This window comes from Hylobates moloch, unplaced genomic scaffold (assembly GCF_009828535.3).
Source record: "Hylobates moloch isolate HMO894 unplaced genomic scaffold, HMol_V3 SCAFFOLD_4, whole genome shotgun sequence".
In the NCBI taxonomy this organism is placed as follows: domain Eukaryota; kingdom Metazoa; phylum Chordata; class Mammalia; order Primates; family Hylobatidae; genus Hylobates; species Hylobates moloch.
The window spans coordinates 32,923,441-32,943,145 of NW_026652279.1; the positions used below are offsets into that span (position 1 = coordinate 32,923,441).

At 50.3% G+C, this 19,705-nt stretch overlaps 1 protein-coding gene across 1 annotated transcript in view; it reads left to right on the forward strand.

The window, feature by feature from the left end:
- The window catches only part of ISY1 (ISY1 splicing factor homolog), a 31,077-nt gene extending 18,640 nt beyond the window's left edge, over nucleotides 1-12,437 (forward strand). Inside the window, exons 7-11 of the mRNA XM_032149848.2 lie at nucleotides 1,109-1,226; nucleotides 6,648-6,770; nucleotides 7,409-7,530; nucleotides 10,968-11,054; nucleotides 11,420-12,437. Coding sequence (XP_032005739.1) covers nucleotides 1,109-1,226; nucleotides 6,648-6,770; nucleotides 7,409-7,530; nucleotides 10,968-11,054; nucleotides 11,420-11,527 — 558 coding nt within the window. The 3' untranslated portion in view covers nucleotides 11,528-12,437. The remainder of the gene's footprint in view (nucleotides 1-1,108; nucleotides 1,227-6,647; nucleotides 6,771-7,408; nucleotides 7,531-10,967; nucleotides 11,055-11,419) is intronic.
- The last annotated feature ends 7,268 nt before the right edge of the window (nucleotides 12,438-19,705 follow it).

The window sequence follows — 19,705 nt, forward strand, 5'->3', positions numbered from 1 at the left end:
TTTGTATTTATAGTAGAGACGGGGTTTCACCATGTTAGCCAGGATGGTCTCGATCGCCTGACCTCGTGATCCGCCCACCTTGGCCTCCCAAAATGCTGGTATTACAGGCGTGAGCCACCATGCCCGGCCTATTTTTATTTTTTTTTTTGAGACAGGGTCTCGCTCTGTCACCCAGGCTGGAATGTAATGGCACGATAGGCATGTGTCACCATGCCTGGCTAATTTTTGCATTTTTTTGTAGAGACAGGGTTTCGCCATGTTGTCCAGGCTGGTCGTGAACTCCTGGCCTCAAGTGATCTTCCCACCTCGGTGTCCCAGAGTGCTGGGATTACAGGTGTGAGCCACCGTGCCCAGCCCATAAGTGTTTTTTATTTATTTATTTATTTATTTTATTTTATTTTTGAGACAGAGTCTTGCTCTGTCGCCCTGGCTGGAGTACAGTGGCATGATCTTGGCTCACTGCAATCTCCACCTCCCAGGTTCAAGCAATTCTTCCTGCCCCAGTCTCTTGAGTAGCTGGGATTACAGGCGTGTCTCACCACACCCAGCTAATTTTTGTATATTTAGTAGAGACAGGGTTTTGCCATGTTGCCCAGGCTGGTCTTGAACTCCTAAGCTGAAGTGATCCGCCTACCTTGGCCTCCCAAAGTGCTAGGATTACAGGTGTGAGCCACTGCTTCCGGCTGTTATCTTAAAATGTATTTGCAAACATGGAAATAGTGGGTTTAAAGATCAGATCCACCAGGCGCAGTGGCTCATGCCTGTAATCCCAGCACTTTGGGAGGCCGACGTGGGCGGATCATGAGGTCAGGAGTTCAAGACCATCCTGACCAACATGGTGAAACCCTGTCTCTACTAAAAATACAAAAATTAGCCAGACGTGGTGGCACGCACCTGTAATCCCAGCTACTCAGGAGGCGAGGCAGGAGAATCGCTTGAACCCAGGAGGCGGAGGTTGCAGTGAGATTGTGCTACTGCACTCCAGCCTGGGCAACAGAGCGAGACTCCAGCTCAAATACATGGGAAACAGAGCGAGACTCTGCCTCAAATAAATAAATAAATAATAACTAACTAACAGATCCATTTTCTCTTTTTTCTTCCCAATAAGAAAGTCGGCCCTAAAATGCTGGATCATGAAGGAAAAGAAGTCCCAGGAAACCGAGGTTACAAGTACTTTGGAGCAGCAAAAGATTTGCCTGGTGTTAGAGAGCTGTTTGAAAAAGAACGTAAGTAACTAAGTTTGTAACAGTTTTAGCCTTTCATTGGTAATAATCATAAGAGTAGATATACTATATGCTAATTGCTCTTACTTTTTTTTTCTTAGTTGGATAACAGCCTTATAGTGTAGGAATTATTGTTCCCAGATTTTAACTGAGAATTCTTAAGAACTGGGACAGAATCATAGGCCCATGCCATACAATTGGGGCTGGAAAGTACGCCCAGGATTGGCTGGTGCAGGATTCTGCCTTTGGCAGGTGCTAATCTGTCAGTCTGGACAAGGAGTTTCCCCATTTGAAGTTTCCCAGAACAATTGGGGCAGGCTCTGAAGTTCATTGAATCAGGTTCATGTTTCAGTTACTTACTAGTTGAAAAAATGATAACCAAAGAACAAATAAAATCTTGGGCCAAACCCTAACATGTAAAAATGGAGAAAAGTGAGGCCCGGCACCGTGGCTCATGCCTGTAATCCCAGCACTTTGGGAGGCTGAGGTGGGCGGATCACCTGAGGTAGGGAGTTAGAGACCAGTTTGACCAACATGGAGAAACCCTGTCTCCACTAAACATACGAAATTAGCTGGGCATGGTGGTGCATGCCTGTACTCCCAGCTACTCAGGAGACTGAGACAGGAGAATTGCTTGAATCTGAGGGGTGGAGGTTGCGGTAAGCCGAGATCGCGCCATCGCACTCCAGCCTGGATAACAAGAGTGAAACTCCATCTCAAAAAAAAAAAAAAAAGGAGAAAAGTGGAGCTACTTTGTGTGAATCCAAATAGGGCACCCCACCTTTCCTCCTTCTTTCAGCCAAACCTCCTGAACATAATTTGAAACTGTTAGTCTGGAGTTTTAGTCTGTTTTGATTTTGTGTTTTAGAAAGGTAGTCAACACTTCATAGGAAAAAGTACGAGAGGCAGAGAAGAATGATGCCAGTATTTTCACCATTATTAGCGTTTTGTTACATCTCCTTCTAGTTGGCTTTTCCATTTTAAAAAAATATATAGTTCTATTTTTATTAAACGCTGCTTATTTTAAAATTCATTATTCCAAAACTAGTTTTGCATAGGTCACCACCATCACTTAAAAATAATTCAGAGTTTAAATATTGTGCCATTAATTATGAAGCAATATATTTTTTACTACAGAGGAGTTATAGCCAGGCGCAGTGGCTCACCCCTGTAATCCCAGCACTTTGGGAGGCTGAGGTGGGAGAATCACAAGGTCAGGAGTTCGAGACCAGCCTGGCCAACATGGTGAAACCCTGTCTCTACTAAAAATACAAAAAAAATATAGCTGGGCATAGTGGCAGGCACCTGTAATCCCAGCTACTCAGGAGGCTGAGGCAGGAGAATCACTTGAACCTGGGAGGCGGAGGTTGCAGTGAGCTGAGATCGTCGCACTGCGCTCCAGCCTGGGCAGCAGAGCAAGACTCCGTCTCAAACAAAAAAAAGAAGTTATAAAATACAGAAAATCAGAAAAAAACCACTCACATTTTCACACTTTATGTGTGATGATTGTTAATACATTAGGGCATTGTTCCTTCCCGTTTCTTTCTTTCTTTCTTTTTTCTTTTTTTTTGAGATAGAGTCTTGCTCTGTTGCGCAGGCTGGAGTGTAGTTGTGCAATCTCGGCTCACTGCAACCTCTGCCTTCCGGGTTCAAGCTATTCTCCTGCCTCAGCCTCCCAAGTAGCTGGGATTACAGGCTCATGCCACCATGCCCAGCTAATTTGTATTTTTTTTTTTTTTTTTTTTTTGAGTTGGAGTCTCGCTCTGTCACCAAGGCTGGAGTACAGTGGCCCAGTCTTGGCTCGCTGCAAGCTCCACCTCCTGGGTTCACACCATTCTCCTGCCTCGGCCTCCCGAGTAGCTGGGACTACAGGCGTCTGCCACCATGCCCAGCTAATTTTTTTGTATTTTTAGTAGAGACGGGGTTTCACCATGTTAGCTAGGATGGCCTCGATCTCCTGACCTCATGATCCGCCTGCCTCAGCTTCCCAAAGTGCTGGGATTACAGGCGTGAGCCACCGCGACCAGTACTAATTTGTATTTTTAGTAGAGACGAGGTTTCACTATGTTGGCGCCAGGGTGGTCTCGAGCTGTTTTTTTTTGAGATGGAGTCTTGCTCTGTTGCCCAGGCTGGAGTACAGTGATGCAGTCTCGGCTCACTGCTGCAAGCTCCGCCTCCCAGGTTCACACCATTCTCCTGCCTCAGCCTCCTGAGTAGCTGGTACTATAGGCGTCCGCCACCATGCCCAGCAGTTTTTGTATTTTTTTAGTAGAGACGGGGTTTCACCATGTTAACCAGGATGGTCTCGATCTCCTGACCTCGTGATCTGCCTGCCTTGGCCTCCCAAAGTGCTGGGATTACAGGCGTGAGCCACCGTGCCTGGTACTAATTTGTATTTTTAGTAGAGACAGGGTTTCACTATGTTGGCCAGAGTGGTCTCGAGCTTTTTTTTTTTTCTTTCCTTTTTTTTTTGTTTTAAGATGGAGTCTTGCTGTGTTGCCCAGGCTGGAGTGCAGTGATGCGATCTCGGCTCACTGCTGCAAACTCTGCCTCCCAGGTTCACGCCATTCTCCTGCCTCAGCCTCCTGAGTAGCTGGGACTATAGGCGCCCACCACCACGCCCGGCAAAGTTTTTGTATTTTTTTAGTAGAGATGGGGTTTCACCGTGTTAGCCAGGATGGTCTCGATCTCCTGACCTTGTGATCCGCCCACCTCGGCCTCCCAAAATGCTGGGATTACAGGCGTGAGCCACTGCTCCCGGCCAGTCTCAAACTCTTGATGTCATGATCTGCCCACCTCGGCCTCCCAAAGCGCTGGGATTACAGGAGTGAGCCACCTCGCCTGGCTGTTCCTTCCAGTTTCTAAAAGGTTGTATTGGGGCAGCTCCTATATTGTGATTATGCTCTATATGTTAGGTTTTTTGCATTTACATTTTTCCAAATATATTTTTGCTTATTCCAGTGATAGATTTTTGGGTTTTTTAATTTATTTTTCCTTTTTTGTCATCTATTGAAAAGATTTTTGTTTTAAAAAGAAAATGCATAAGTTAATTTTACTGGTTATAATTCAAATAGTACAGATAGAGTTAAAGTCCTCTTACCTCTACGCTCATCCCAGTGCCCCTCCTAGAGGTAACTGATAACCATTATTATCTGTTTGGTATGTTCCTTTCCGGCCTTAAAATTTTTTTTTATTTTTTTAGGCCAGGCGCGGTGGCTCACGCCTGTAATCCCAGCACTTTGGGAGGCCGAGGCGGGTGGATCACAAGGTCAGGAGATCAAGACCATCCTGGCTAACATGGTGAAACCCCGTCTCTGCTAAAAAAAAAAAAAAAAAAAAAATACAAAAAATTAGCTGGGCATGGTGGTGGGTACCTGTAATCCCAGCTACTCGGGAGGCTGAGGCAGGAGAATGGCGTGAACCTGGGAGGTGGAGCTTGCAGTGAGCTGAGATCGTGCCATTGCACTCCAGCCTGGGCGACAGAGTGAGGCTCTGTCTAAAAAAAAAAAAAAGAAAAGGAGAAGAAGAAAATACAAAATTAGCTGGTCATGGTGGCAGGTGCCTGTAATCCCAGCTACTCGGGAGGCTATGGCAGGAGAATGGTGTGAACCCAGGAGGCAGAGCTTGCAGTGAGCTGAGATCGCGCCATTGCACTCCAGCCTGGGTGACAGAGCGAGGCTCTGTCTTAAAAAAAAAAAGAAGAAGAAGAAGAAAATACAAAATTAGCCGGGCATGGTGGTGCGTGCCTGTAATCCCAGCTACTTGGGAGGCTGAGGCAGGAGAATTGCTTGAACCCAGGAGGCGGAGGTTGCAGTGAGCTGAGATCGTGCCATTGCACTCCAGTCTGGGCAACAAGAGCAAGACTCTGTCTCAAAAAAAAAAAAAAAAAAATGCAGGGATTACAGGCATGAGTCACTGCGCCTGGCCAGCTTTTATTCTTGACCCATCTGGTTGGTTGTCATTTTGTTTTTCATTTTTAACAATTACTTAGCCAGGTGCAGTGGCTCACACCTATAATCTTAGCACTTTGGAAGCCTAAGTGGGTGGATCACCTGAGGTCAGGAGTTCGAGACTTGCCTGCCCAACATGGTGAAACCCCGTCTCTACTAAAAATACAAAAATTAGCTGGGTGTGGTGGCGGGTGCCTGTAATCCCAGCTACTCGGGAGGCTGAGACAGGAGAATCGATTGAACCCGGGATGCAGAGGTTGCAGTGAGCCAAGATCATGCCATTGCACTCCAGCCTGTACAACAAGAGTGAAATTCCATCTAAAAAAAAAGAATTACTTAAATATTCTGGATTGTAGTCTTAGTCTGAAAATATCTTCTTTAGGGCTTTCTCATGTATCTTTTTTGTTTGTTTATAGTTTCTTTTGTCTTTTTTGTTTACTTACGTTTCATGCTTTTTCATTAAACATTGTGACAGTTCCTGTGTTATTAAAATACTTTGTGAAATAGCATTACAGGGGCTGCAGGATATCCCATCCCATACATATTCTGCAATTTACAATCCTAGGTTATTCCCAAGTTTTCTCTATTATATAAATAATACTATGATGCATATTTCTGTCCATGAAGCTTTTTGCTATCTTGTCTTTGGTTTTTGTTTTTTTTTTTTTTTTGAGACGGAGTCTTGGTCTGTCACCCAGGCTGGAAGTGCAATGGCGCGATCTTGGCTCACTGCAACCTTCGCCTCCTGGGTTCAAGCGATTCTCCTGCCTCAGCCTCCGGAGTAGCTGGGATTACAGGGGCCCCCACCACCATGCCTAAGTTTTGTATTTTTAGTAGAGCTTCACCGTGTTGGCCACGCTGGTCTTGAACTGCTGACCTCGTGATTCTCCCGCCTCAGCCTCCCAAAGTGCTGGGATTACAGGCATGAGCCACCGCGCCCAGCCTGGTTTTGCTTTTTACTTAGGTAGATTGCTTTTAAATGGATTCATGGGTCCAAGTACTGATTTTAAAAAGGGCTCTACCACTTAAATAATCCCATGAATAGTATAGAAAAGTGTCTATCCATAATATTTTCTTTTTTGTGTGTGATAGAGTCTTGCTTTGTCGCCCAGGCTGGAGTGCAGTGGCATGATCTCGGCTCACTGCAAACTCTGCCTCCCGGGTTCAAGCGATTCTCCTGCCACAGCCTGAGTAGCTGGGATTACAGGTGCGCACCACCATGCCCGGCTAATTTTTGTATTTTTAGTAGAGGTGGGGTTTCACCATGTTGGTCAGGCTGGTCTCGAACTCCTGACCTCGTGAGCCACCTGCCTCGGCCTCCCAAAGCGCTAGGATTACAGGTGTGAGCCACCGCGCCCACCTGGTATTTTCATGAACATACGTGCCACGTGGGTGTATAGCGTTGCATCAGGAGACAGCTTCGCTGGAGTGTGATTATGACTTGGAAACTCAGCTCCATTTCTGTTTCTTATAGCTCTTCCTCCTCCCAGAAAGACACGTGCTGAGCTCATGAAGGCAATCGATTTTGAGTACTATGGTTACCTAGATGAAGATGATGGTGTTATTGTGCCTTTGGAACAGGAATATGAAAAGAAACGTAGGTCTCTGGGCATTTCATTTCATAATAGATGGCATCTGTTTTCTGTTGTCTCCTTTGAAAACAGGATTTTCAATAGTGCTTTATGCCAGAAGGGAGTTTTCTTTGCTGCTAATGGTCTTCAGGTGTGAGGGTCTGCTAATTCCCTGACCCCTGTGAGGCAGTCAAAGCTGTGTGGGCCAGAGGTAACAGGTTGGGGAAGCCGTGAGAGCCACGTCTGACTGGTCCCTGTCTGATGGGAGGTCACCATCTGGATTCGTGCTAATACCAGTGCCCATGTGACACATCAAGCCAGGACTTTGGAAGCAAGTGGTCTGGAGCTGGAGCTGCTTTCTAGCATGCTGTGCTCCTGCCTTCTCTGTTTTCATGTGGACATGTTGGGAAGCCACTCAGGTTGTGGAAGTGGGGAGGATTTGGGAATGTTCCCTAAAAAGCTGCTTTGTAGTGACTGAAGGCCACAGCTGTTGTAGGACTACCATGCCTCACATCCATTTCCACCCACGGGGGCAGAATGAAGGGTGTCCCTTTCTAGAGGGGATGTCTAGACTTTCCCTGCATAGTGTTGGCCTTTCCCTGCATAGTGTTGAAAGCTCATTTAGAGACTGAAATAAATAGCACCTACCCTCTCTTGTGTTCAGTCAGAGCCGAGTTAGTGGAAAAGTGGAAAGCAGAGAGAGAGGCTCGGCTGGCAAGAGGAGAAAAGGAAGAAGAGGAGGAAGAGGAGGAAGAGATCAACATCTATGCAGTCACCGAGGAGGAGGTATTGGGGTTGGCCCCCTCTGGCACTCACTGCCATCTGCTCCAAGCCATGAAGTGTGGCAGGGAGGAAGCTTGGCTCCAAAACGCAGTCAGGGTTCACAGCCTAGCTTGCTCACCTGCAGGATGGCTGTGAAAACACTTGTGAGATTACAGGAGGGTTTCAGGAGGCAGCAGCCATGAGAGTGCCCTGTCGGCCGTGCTTTACACCAGGGCTTCCTTCTTTGCTTCTTAAAGACAGGCCCTCCTGCATATACTAGAATTAGATTGATAAACACAGAGGAAGCCATGAGCTTTAGCCCATGACCTCATCACTTCTGTTCACGTGGCAGTGGCAGTTGCTCTTCTGTAGTTGAACACCCCCATCTTTTTTATTTTTTTTGAGACGGAGTCTCACTCTGTTGCCCAGGCTGGAGTGCAGTGGCATGATCTTGGCTCACTGCAACCTCTGCCTCCCGGGTTCAAGCAATTCTTCTGCCTCAACCTCCCGAGTAGCTGGGACTACAGGCGAGTGCCACCACGCCTGGCTAATTTTTGTATTTTTAGTAGAGACAGGGTTTCACCATATTGGCCAGGCTGGTCTCGAACTCGTGACCTCGTGATCCACCCGCCTTGGCCTCCCAAAGTGCTGGGATGACAGGCGTGAACCATCACGCCCAGCCCTAACACCCCCGTCTTACACATGGAAAGAAACGCAGAGCAGAGAAGAAACTTTCTCAGAGGGTCATGGTTGGGGAATCTTTGCATATTTTCAGACCTTTTGCATATTTTCTGATCTTTTGCATATTTTCTGATCTGTAGGAAATACTCATTATATATCTTAGTTATTACTTTTTATTATAGCCACCATGTAAGTAATCTTGACATATCTGTCTGTGCTACACCTTTTATTTTTTCTATGAAACATTACCAAAACTTCACTGCATTAAAGGAGGTATTCTGAAACAAGGAAAACTCAGCATTTGAAATCTCTGCCTCCCAGGCAGACCTCTTCTGCAGGGCCCTATATTTGGAGTCCTTGCTGCCTGCACAGGTCTAGGTGGATTTGATTTGCTGGACTGAGAGAAGGGAGGGGACCACCCACACACGGATGATGGCTCAGGTTCCACATGAGGAGCTTGCTGAGACACCACTGGTGAAGAAGCAGGCTCAGGTTTAGTGACTTAATCAATGTCACACGGGATATAACAGGCCTGATGTTCCTGCTCATGTCCAGCTGGGCCAGCACGGGGGTTCAGTGCAGGTCTGAAGCAGGATGGCAGCATGCCTTAGGAGGATTTCCTCTAGGTACAAATACTCATTTGCTCTCTCAGCAGGTGTTTAATTCATGGCTCCTGTGAGCCAGCCCCATTCCAGGTGCAGGGGCATAGCGGTACAGAGGCTTGGAGTGTAGCTCATAGTCCAGGGGGAGGCAGTCCAGTAAGAGAGACAGTGAGCAACAGTCCCTCAATACAGCCTGGTGCAGGGACAGCCTGCAGACGCTCTGCTGGGAAGCTAACCCTTCAGCTAAGATTAGGACGATCCAGCGAACTTAACCAAGGAAGGAGGAGATGAGGAGAGAGGGCTCCCAGCAGGGGCGCATCGTGTGCTGAGAGATCCTGTGATGAGTGAGAGACAAAGGACAGCCCAGTGTGCTGGAGTGCAGAGAGTGGGTGCTGGGTGTGAGTGGAGGCTGATGGGGAGCTGGCGTTGTGGGGAAGAGCAGTGGAAACCCACAGCAGAATTTTTTTTTTCTTTTCAAATAATTATAGAGATACAGGAAGTTGCAAAGAGTACAGAGAGATCTTGTGTATGCTTCACCCAGTTCCCCCAGTGGTTGTATCTCATGTAGTTCTAGCACAGTAGTAAAACTGGGAGGTTGACATTGGCATAATGAGTGTGTGGAGTTCTGTGTCATTTGTCTCCATGTGTGGAGATCCATGTGGCCATGATGACAATCCAGATACAGAACTGGCCAGGGGTGGTGGTCACGCCTGTAATCCTAATACTTTGGGAGGCTAAGGTGGGAGGATTGCTTGAACTCAGGAGTTCAAGACCAGTCTGGCAACACAATGAGGCCCTGTTTCTATCAAAAATAAAAACAATTAGCTGGGTGTGGTTGGACATGCCTATAGTCCCAGCTACTCAGGAGGCTGAGGTATGAGAATTGCTTGAGCTCAGGGGGTTCAGATTACAGTGAGCTGTGATTGCACCACTGCACTCCAGCCTGGGAACTATCCCCTTACTACAAAGATCCCTGGTGCCACCCCTTCACAGTTCACACCTCCCTGTCCTCACTGTCTCTTCTCGTAGCTGAACCCTAACCTGTTCTCCATCTCTGATTTTGTCATTCCAGAATGTTTTATAAATGGGATCATGCTGTGGGTCACCTTTCACGATGGCCTTGACACTCAACATGATGCCCTTGCCATCCCTCTGGTTGTTGAGTTCAATAGTTCATTCCTTTTCACTGCTGAGTGTTGTTCCGTATACAGAAAAGTACACACCTGCTAAATGTGTAGGTCACTGGATTTTCACAGGGTGAACACACACACACAGCAAATACCAGTGAAGAAGCAGAACAGGACCACAACGCCAGAAGCTCACTACTGCCTCAGGGGTCACCCTCCTGACCTCTCGTGACCCATATGTGTCACTTGTGTCTGAACTTTACATATGTGGAGTCGCGTGTACTCTTTTGTGTCTAATGTTTATGGGTATTTGTGTTGTGTCCAGCTTGGGGTTTTGGCAGATAGGGTTGCTGGGAATTTTCTTGTTCCCGTGCAGTGTTTCTCTTGAGTACATGCTGAGGAGTGGAACCACCAGATCAGGGTAGGTATGTGTTAGTGTTAGATACAACCAGTTTCTCCAAGTGCCAGCAGTGGATGAGAGGTTCCTCAAGAGGCATTTGAAGTCATCGCCACTGGGAGCCAGTCAGGGAATGGGTCATGCACGGTGTCTGGCAGAGCACAGCAAGCAGTGGACTCCCGACTCGCCACAAGACCCCTTCTCTCTTTCCAAGTCCATGTTGTTTTCTTTGTTATTAGAAATTTGTATTGACTCATAGGCAACCTCTGAGTTGATTATTTTTCTATACATGGTGCATTATTTTACATTTAAATTTTTAAAAATAGTGATACATTCACAAGGTTCAAAAGTGAAAAAGTATATAAAGATATTCCACAAAGATTCTCTTTCCTCTTCCTGTCCCTCATCTACCTTGTTCTCACTGCCGTCAGTAATTTCTATTCTTATTTCCTCCTTAGACAAAAGGTAGCATAATATACACCGTGTTCTGTGACTTTTTTTACTTAATCTTGTGGCTCAAGTGTCTTTCTGTAAGTATAGAACTTTCTTAGTTTTTTTTCTTTTAAATAGTTGCAGAGTAGTGTGTTTTATAGAGTTGCCAGCATTTACCTAGCTGGGCGCCTACTGATGGACTTTCGCTTGTTCTGTTTGTAGTCGGACGAGGAAGGCAGCCAGGAGAAAGGAGGGGATGACGGCCAGCAGAAGTTCATTGCTCATGTCCCCGTTCCCTCGCAGCAAGAGGTAGGACCACAGCTAAGAGCTGCCTGGGCGCCGGGGGCTTCTCTAAAGCAGATTGCACAGAGCACTGTAGTGGGTTTTCGTTGTCCTTCCTACCCATCAGGGCAGCTCAGGGTCCTGACCACATGACACCTGTCATTGTGCTCAGGGTGTGGGCTCCAAAAACGGCAGGACCCTCTGCTCTAGGCCATTCTATTGTTCAAATGCTTCCAATGGGAAGGAGTTAAGTAAGACTCTTGGAGACTATTCTGCGTATTTAAATCAGACTCCTCGATGGACTTCTCCCGCGGGGACTTCCTCCTGGCTGGGTCTGGCAGGGGTTGGAGGGCTTTGCTGAGGAGTGAGCCCTGCACTCTTAATTTCCACAGATCGAGGAGGCACTGGTGCGAAGGAAGAAAATGGAACTCCTCCAGAAGTATGCAAGCGAGACCCTACAGGCCCAAAGTGAAGAAGCCAGAAGGCTCCTGGGGTATTAGGACCCAGCTGGGGCTCTCCTTGGAGTTCTTCCATCCCCCAGTGGTACCTCAGGACCCAGGGCTGCAGACAGGCAGGCTGGTGCCGCAAGGGCTCCTGCTCCATTCTCAGCCTTCCTTCCCTCTCCTTGTCTCATGTTGACCGGAGGGTATGGGTCTATCCCTGGTCTTCCTGGTAGGTTTTGTACACATATTTTGCTACTGTGTGGATCCATTTATTTTTATTGTGGAGTGTATGCAACAGGTTGTGAACTGGCTGCCTGTGTCTTATTTTGACTTGCACTGCTATTTTGAGGGGAGAAGAATCAATTAGTGGCAAACATTTAAAAATGCAATTTTTTGCAGACCAAAGTATAATTTTAAAAAACGCAAATTTTCTAAAAGACACATCTCTTGAAAAATGAGATGATATGGCCAGGCGCAGTGGCTCATGCCTGTAACCCCAACACTTTGGGAGGCCGAGGCGGGCGGGTCGCGAGGTCAAGAGATCGAGACCATCCTGGCCAACATAGTGAAACCCCATGTCTACTAAAAATGCAAAAAAATTAGCTGGGCGTAGTGGCATGCACCTGTAGTCCCAGCTACTTGGGAGGCTGAGGCAGGAGAATCACTTGAACCTGAGAGGTGGAGGTTGAAGTGAGCCGAGATCGTGCCACTGCACTCCAGCCTGGTGACAGAGTGAGACTCTGTCCCCCCCCCCGCCAAAAAAGGAGATGATATGTCAGCCCTGAGCACGCAACCCAGAAGTCAATGACCTGGTCCCTCTGTGTTGGTTGCTGCTCTGGGCTCTCCATTAGCCGCCCTCCACCTGCTCCACTCGCTCCTGCCTGGGTGGCAGGAATTTGAGTTTGCTACTCCTGTTTTATAACCTGTTCTGCAGAAACCTATTTTTATTAAAGATTTTTATAAGAAAGGGAAACCTCCATGTCTTCAGCTTGTTCCCTGGGCCGACTGCTCTGAGGTGACAGTGGCATTAGGATGTGTGGCCAGTCACTGAGGGGCACTGCCTTCCTGCAGGGGAGTCCCTGAAGCCCCAGCCCCAAGTGTGGCAAAGACAGGACCAGATCTCAGGAGCCTAGGTGGGAGTGAGCCGACCCACTGTGGCGTCTGGCCGCAGCTGTAGGCAGGGCTCCTTGCAGTGGGCCGCACCGTGGCCTGCTGAAAGCACACAGTGGACAGGAGCTGAGTCCAGAGCTTCCTCTGAACTGGGGCTTAGCTCTCCAGTGGGGAACCATGGTCAGCGGCTGCAGCCCCTGGGCAAGATGGGGCCTGGCCTCCTGCCCTCTGCAGGGTCATGGGAGTGTCTGGGAGCTCAGGGTGAGGGCCAGATGGCTGTTCCTGGGGCCTGGGGCTCCAGCTCAGGCTGTTTGGGAATAGGAGGAACTCTTGGCTGGGAAAAGCCCATCACACAGCGGGAGGCCTGGGATGGTCGGTCTGCGGGGAGCAGCTCAGACTGGGGGTGGCCAAGTCGGGAGAGTGGCCAGTGCTGGGCCCTCTCTAAGGAGCCTAAGGGCCACAAGGACTGTGGAAAAGGTCTGAGTGAGGGAGTTGGGACCTAGTGGCTAAGGGACTTGCTTGAGGACGCTCCATGCGGCCACAAGGAGAGGCCCAGGCAGGACCAGGTCAGGAGGACGCTGGGTAGAGGCCTGGGCTGGAGGTGGGTGGGCTTGGTGGGGATGGGAGTAGCCAGGGTGTAGGTGAGGATGGGGCAGGGGCCCCCCTGCCTCCTGGCTTCCCTGAGGGCGGGGCTGGCCAATCCCAGCCCTCAGTCAAGCCCGGAGGCAAATGTGTGCAGGAAGGAGAGGCGTCCAGGTTGGAGCTTTGGGAGCCCTGGAGGCAGCAAAGCAGACTCGCCTCTGGGACCCAGCACCCAGCACCCAGCTTGGACTTGCAGGTGGGGGCTCAGGAGTGAACATCGTGGGGGCTTTGATCAAGACCCTCTGGGCCCAGCCTCACCTTCCATACTTTGAAGTCAAGGAGTGGACCTGTGCTGTCTCAGTTTGCTCTGGGGTCTGGGCAGTCGTATGGTTTGGGCAGAGGCCTCAGAGGGTCCTAGGGACAGACTGACCCAGGTCTGAGCCTCGGGGGAGCGTGGGGATGGCCGGGCTCAGACAGGCCTGGTTGTGGGTTTGTCTTCCAAGGGGCACACGTGCACTCTGGTGCTTCCTGGCATTCAAAAGAGAATGGGGAATTCAGACATCAGGCCTTCCTTCTCCCTGGGAAGGATGGCAGGTGCTTGGAGCCAGGCCTGTCTTGAGAGCCAGGGCTCTGGGCCTTCCTCCTCCAGTGCCCTGTTCTAGGCCTTCAGTGCACAAAGCACTCCCCTCCTGGGATTTCTTCAGGGCTCCCTGGGATGCAAACTGGCCAGGGATTAGGATTCCACATTTGAGGAAACACTGAGAGTGGAGAAGCACCCAGCTGGACATCCTCTAGGTGTTCCTGGCAGAGGCCCTTGCTACTTGTCTGTGCCCAAAGGCCCTAGAGGGTCCTAGATGTGGGACAAGGTCTCAGCAGGGCTCCAGTCCCAGGCCTGGAAACAGCTGGGGTTGGGGGAAGCTGGCTGGGTGGGTATGGTCATCTTTTCCCAGCTTGTGGCTCCAAGGTGACAGAACCAGTCTCAGGAGGCTTTGTTTGGTTAATAAAATCTGCTGAATGGTTTATATTAGCTTTGGCTCTGCCTGTGGTTTCCCGAAAAGCTACTTTTTCATAGTCATGTTTCCATCAACTTCCTTCTTCCCTCACACTGCCTGTCCTCCGGTGTCTAAAACACACCACCTCCCTCCTGTTTTGCTTTAAGACTAGTCACAGCATCCCCACCCAGGCCTCCTGGACCTCCTCCCCCTGCATCCCCAACCGGCTGACCCCACCTGCCCTTGGGCAATTTATAAACAAAGAAGAAATGAAAACCTTTCTCCTCTTGCCCTGCACTTGCCCTGCAGTCCTGTGCATGCCCACCCCATTCACTGAAACACTGGCAGGTTCTGGACCCGAGCGGGGGCTCCTCACCCTGCTCACTGCACAGCACTGAAAGCAGGAACCGCCTGGATGGACATCAGGCCTGGCCCAGCACCCAGCTGACTAGCAAGCAGAGGGATCCAGGGGGGCGAGCAGTGGCACCCAGCTCCTTCTGGCATCTCATTTGCTGCCTGCCTACTCCACCCGAAAGGATGCAGAAGGCAGTGTCCGTGGAGGGCTGGCCTGGCACTCTGAGTCCTGCTTCTCTGCCGCAACTCCTGGGGCTTTTAGCAGGTCATGCAGTTCCTGAGCCTGGGTTTCCTTTCCCACAAAATGAGCCGTGGAGATGGCAGAGTTGTTCACAGTTCTCTAGCTGGGCCAGGGTAGAAGTCTGTAAAAAACTGGTGTGTTTGAGGGGCTGGGAAGTCAGGTGAGGGGCTGAGGGGAGATGATGTTGGGAGAAGAGGAACCTTAAACGTGCGCATGTTCCTGAGGATCTGGGACTTGGCACTGAACTTGCTTGAGAAGGGGATGCCTTTGTAAGGTCCCTTCTAGCAGCAGATGGGGTGAGGGTAGGGGTTGTGCTGGGGGGACTAGAAACAGACCAGGGAGGAAGCCAATCTGATCCTCTAGGGGATGGCTGGGTCTGATGGGGGACTAGCAGTAGAGGTGTGAGTTGGGGTGCTGAGGTGCTGACCCCTATATTTAGAGTCAGATCCTCAAGTGTGAGACCATTGCCATCAACAGAAGCAGTGAGAGTGGAGATGCTCATTTGCCCGTGTTTATGACATTTTGGGATTCTGGGAGGAGAGAGAGTAGGTGCCTGCGTTTTCTCTGGTCACCAGGTGAGTGCAGAGGGCTGTTTATGGAGGAGCCTTTCCAGCTAGCAGTCAGCACCAGCCAGAGCACTGAAGTTTATGACTGCTGTAGCCGATTCTGCTTTATTCCTACTTTTAATTTTCAGAGTCCAGAGTGCTCACCATTACAACAGGGAACCTCACAATCCTACTTTTAATTTTGTAATATTTTGTAGCAAGCACCTCTCTGTATGAAAGACACAGGGTATTGTGGTTGGCATCTGGCCTTCATGATGTTTTTTCACTTGGGGGCACATTTTCAGCACTAGCCTTGGCATCACCACATAAAGAAAATTTGGGGCCGAGTGTGGTGGCGCACATCTGTAATCCCAGCACTTTGGGAGGCCAAGGCAGGAGTATCATTTGCTTGAGCCCAGGAGTTCAAGACCAGCCTGGGCAACATAATAAGACCTCTACAAAAAATCAAAAAATTAGCTGGATGTAGTCAGATTAGCACGTCTGTGGTCCCAGGCCTGTGTTCGATTACGAGGCTGAGTTGGGAGTATGGCTTGAGCCCTGGAGATTTGAGGTGGCAGTGAGTTGCGATTGTACCGCTGCACTCCAGCCTGGGCAACAGAGGAAGACGCTGTCTCCCCCGTACCCCTACCCCCCCAAAAAAGAAGAAAACTTGTCTGATAGTGTTGTAGATTTATATTTTAATTATGGCAAGTGTAGAAAGAAAAAGATGAAAGGAGAAAGAAGGAAGGAGAAAACCAGGTACGAATGTCCCTTTAGCCACTTGGAGGAGGTCTGATCCAGGGAACATTGCCATTATGGGATACCCTCTTCATCATCTGAGATGGTGCCACTGTGTGGCAATGACACAAACAGTTAAAATGCATTCAGCTCACCCACCACTAGCTTTAAGAATGTTAAATTCTTGGCCGGGTGCAGTGGCTCACGCCTCTAATCCCAGCACTTTGGGAGGCCGATGCGGGCGGATCACAAGGTCAGGAGATCGAGACCATCCTGGCTAACACGGTGAAACCCCGTCTCTACTAAAAATATAAAAAATTAGCCGGGTGTGGTGGCTGGCGCCTGTAGTCCCAGCTACTCGGGAGGCTGAGGCAGGAGAATGGCATGAACCCGGGAGGCGGAGGTTGCAGTGTGGAGATCGTGCCACTGCACTCCAGCCTGGGCGACAGTGAGACTCTAAAGGCTCAAAAAAAAAAAAAGTGTTTCTTGGCCAGGTGCGGTGGCTCACGCCTGTAATCCCAGCACTTTGGGAGGCCGAGGTGGGCGAGTCACCTGAGGTCAGGAGTTCAAGACCAGCCTGGCCAACACAGCAAAACCCTGTCTCTACTAAAAACACAAAAATTAGTCGGGTGTGGTGGCACATGCCTGTAATCCCAGTTACTGGGGAGGCTGAGGCAGGAGAATTGCTTGAGGTTGCAGTGAGCCAAGATCACGCCATTGCACTCCATCCTGGGCAACAAGAGTGAAACTGCCTCAAAAAAAGTTAAATTCTTGACCAATTTTTTTTTCTTTTTTTTTCTTTTTTTTTTTTTTGAGACGGAGTCTCGCTCTGTCGCCCAGGCTGGAGTGCAGTGGCGCAATCTTGGCTCACTGCAAGTTCCGCCTCCTGGGTTCACGCCATTCTCCTGCCTCAGCCTCCGAGTAGCTGGGACTACAGGCACCTGCCAACACACCTGGCTAATTTTTTGTATTTTTAGTAGAGACGGGTTTCACCATGTTAGCCAGGATGGTCACGATCTCCTGACCTCATGATCCGCCCATCTTAGCCTCCCAAAGTGCTGGGATTACAGGCGTGAACTACCACGCCCGTAGACTAAATTCTTGACCTACTTAAAAAAATTTGCAATATAGGCTGGGTGTGGTGGCTCACGCCTGTAATCTCAGCACTTTGGGAGGCAGAGGTGGGCAGATCACGAGGTCAGAAGATCGAGACCATCCTGGCTAACACAGTGAAACCCCGTCTCTACTAAAAATACAAAAAATTAGCCGGACATGGTGGCAGGCGCCTGTAGTCCCAGCTACTCGGGAGGCTGAGGCGGGAGAATGGCGTGAATCCGGGAGGCGGAGCTTGCAGTGAGGCCGAGATCGCGCCACTGTACTCCAGCCTGGGCGACAGAGCGAGACTCTGTCTCAAAAAAAAATAAAAAATGTGCAATATACATTTTTTCAAATTTGGTGTATTAAATGAAACATATTTTTTAATTGCTGCATTTCAAATTAGCATGATTCCATTTCAAATAAAATTCCCCTGTGCTACTCAGGAATTTACCACCAAAAGAGGAAATGCAGATATTAGACAGCTTTATTGAGGTATAATTTACATACCATAAAACCCACCTGTTTTAAGTTTACATTGTAATGATTTTAATAAACTTGTGGAGTTGTGCAACCCTTACCACAGTCCAATTTTAGAATCACCCCAACAAAGGCAAGGGAGTGGTGCCTGGGTTTTCTGACAAAATCTGTACTCAGACCAACATGTCCCCTGCCCCAGCCCAACCAGTTCCAGGCTAGAGCAGTGGAAAGGCCAGTTAGCTATACAACCACCGTCTACCCCCACGCTTCATCCTGGCTCCTGGATTCCACACCATTTTGTGCTGTGGTAGCTGCTCTGAGCTGGGGGCAGGCCTTGTTTTCTGGAGTTCTGGACTTTGACCTGAGCTAGTCCCAGCATGCAGAAACCTTCCATCCCATCTCCTGTCTACTTCTACCCTGGAGTGGAGGTTATTTCCTGCCGCTCCAACTCTCTGCTCCCATCAGATGTACCAAAGCCGGGCTCTCAATTGCTTTTCAGTGGCACTTTGGGGTTTCCTGTCTGATTCTGTTGGGTATTTCCCATGGGAGTGGAGTTCAAACTTCAGAAGAAACAACTCTTCTGCTTTCTCCATGGGGTCTGCCTTTGCAGACTGCTCATTCAGTCCCTTCCCATCTTGACCTGAAAGTTGGCCGGGGTCCTCACAGTGGCACTGGGGGACTTGCTCTCTGCGAAGTCTCCTTCAGCTTGAAGACTCTCCCCTTTTCTCCTGGATTTTTGTCTGTTTTGTCCACAGGTGCATTACAAGGCCCCAGGACAGTGCCCGCCTGTAGCAGGCATTCATTAAATGTGTTGAATACCTGGAATTAGAATGCCACAAGGGAGCTGTCTGGAGGGGTAAGGGGTGCTGTCAATTCCTTCCCATCTTCGGAGCTGGGAAGCCCAGTCCTATTGGATCTAGTATAAGCTTCTTACGGATGTTTGGGTCTCCTTTCTCTGAGGGGCCCTGGTTCACTGGGCCAACTCAGGAGTTGGTCTGCCCTTCCTCAGAAATCCCCACAAGTTTCTCTGTTCCTTTTCCTAGACTGGTGCTTTTTGGCTGGGTCAGTTTCCCAAATGGGCCTGTAGCCGCTCTGAGCTGGGTCATCCAGCCGTTTGGCAGCTGCTTCAACCACTGCTAGGCTGCCTTTTGGAGACGAGAGCTCCCAGCTCCTCCTTCTGGCCTAGCTTCCCATCAAATGGGGCCCTGGGTCCTCTCCTCACCAGGATTTTGGCCTCCTCCGCAGTTTTGTAGCCAGCCTGGATTCTGGCCTTCTGCAGCCTGCTCCCTCCCTTCCCTTCCGCCCCTGGGAAGAGCGACCCCCACCACTCTCGGAGCCTGCACTGCCCGCCTGTCAGAGTGGGCACTCAGGTGACACTGCTGTGGTCGTCCCCTTCCCCTGTGATCCATTCCGGAGAGGGTCATTCTTAGTCTAGGCCTGCAGGCCCGGAGCTCCCGCCATGGTCTCCGCCTGTCCCTGACCGGCGGTTTGGGAGGCAGCAGGGTAGGGGATGCCGGGCAGGGGGACCAGGCCTGGGTAGGGGGCGGGCAGGAGGCGCGGGACATCACCTGGGGGTCCCAGCTGATGAAGGGTCGGGGTGGGCAGTGGTTTGGGGGCCAGACGGATCCGCAGTGTGGGCGCGCCGGGGTGTTGATGGAGGAGGGGCCGAGGGTGCTGAGGGCGGGGTCGGGCTGGGGGCGGAGTCGGGTCGGGCGGAGTCAGAGCTGAGGTGAACCTGAGGGCGGAGTCGGGGCGGGCTGAGGTGGGCCTGTGGGCGGAGTCGGGGCGGTGTGCTGAGGTGGGTCTGAGGGCGGAGTCGAGCTCGGGCTGAAGGCGGAGTCGGGGCGGGCTGAGGTGGGCCTGTGGGCGGAGTCGAGGTCGGGCTGAGGGCAGGGTCGGAGTCGGGGCGCGCTGAGGTGGGCCTGGGGGCGGAGTCGAGGTCTGAGCTGAGGGCGGAGTCGGGGGCGGGGACGTAGGCGGAACCGGGGTCGGGCTGAGGTGGGCCCGAGGGTTGGGCTGGAGGCGGAGTGGGTGCCAGCCTGAGGGCGGAGCCCGGGTGGGGCGGAGTCGGGGGCGGGCTGGGGCGGGCCTACAGGCC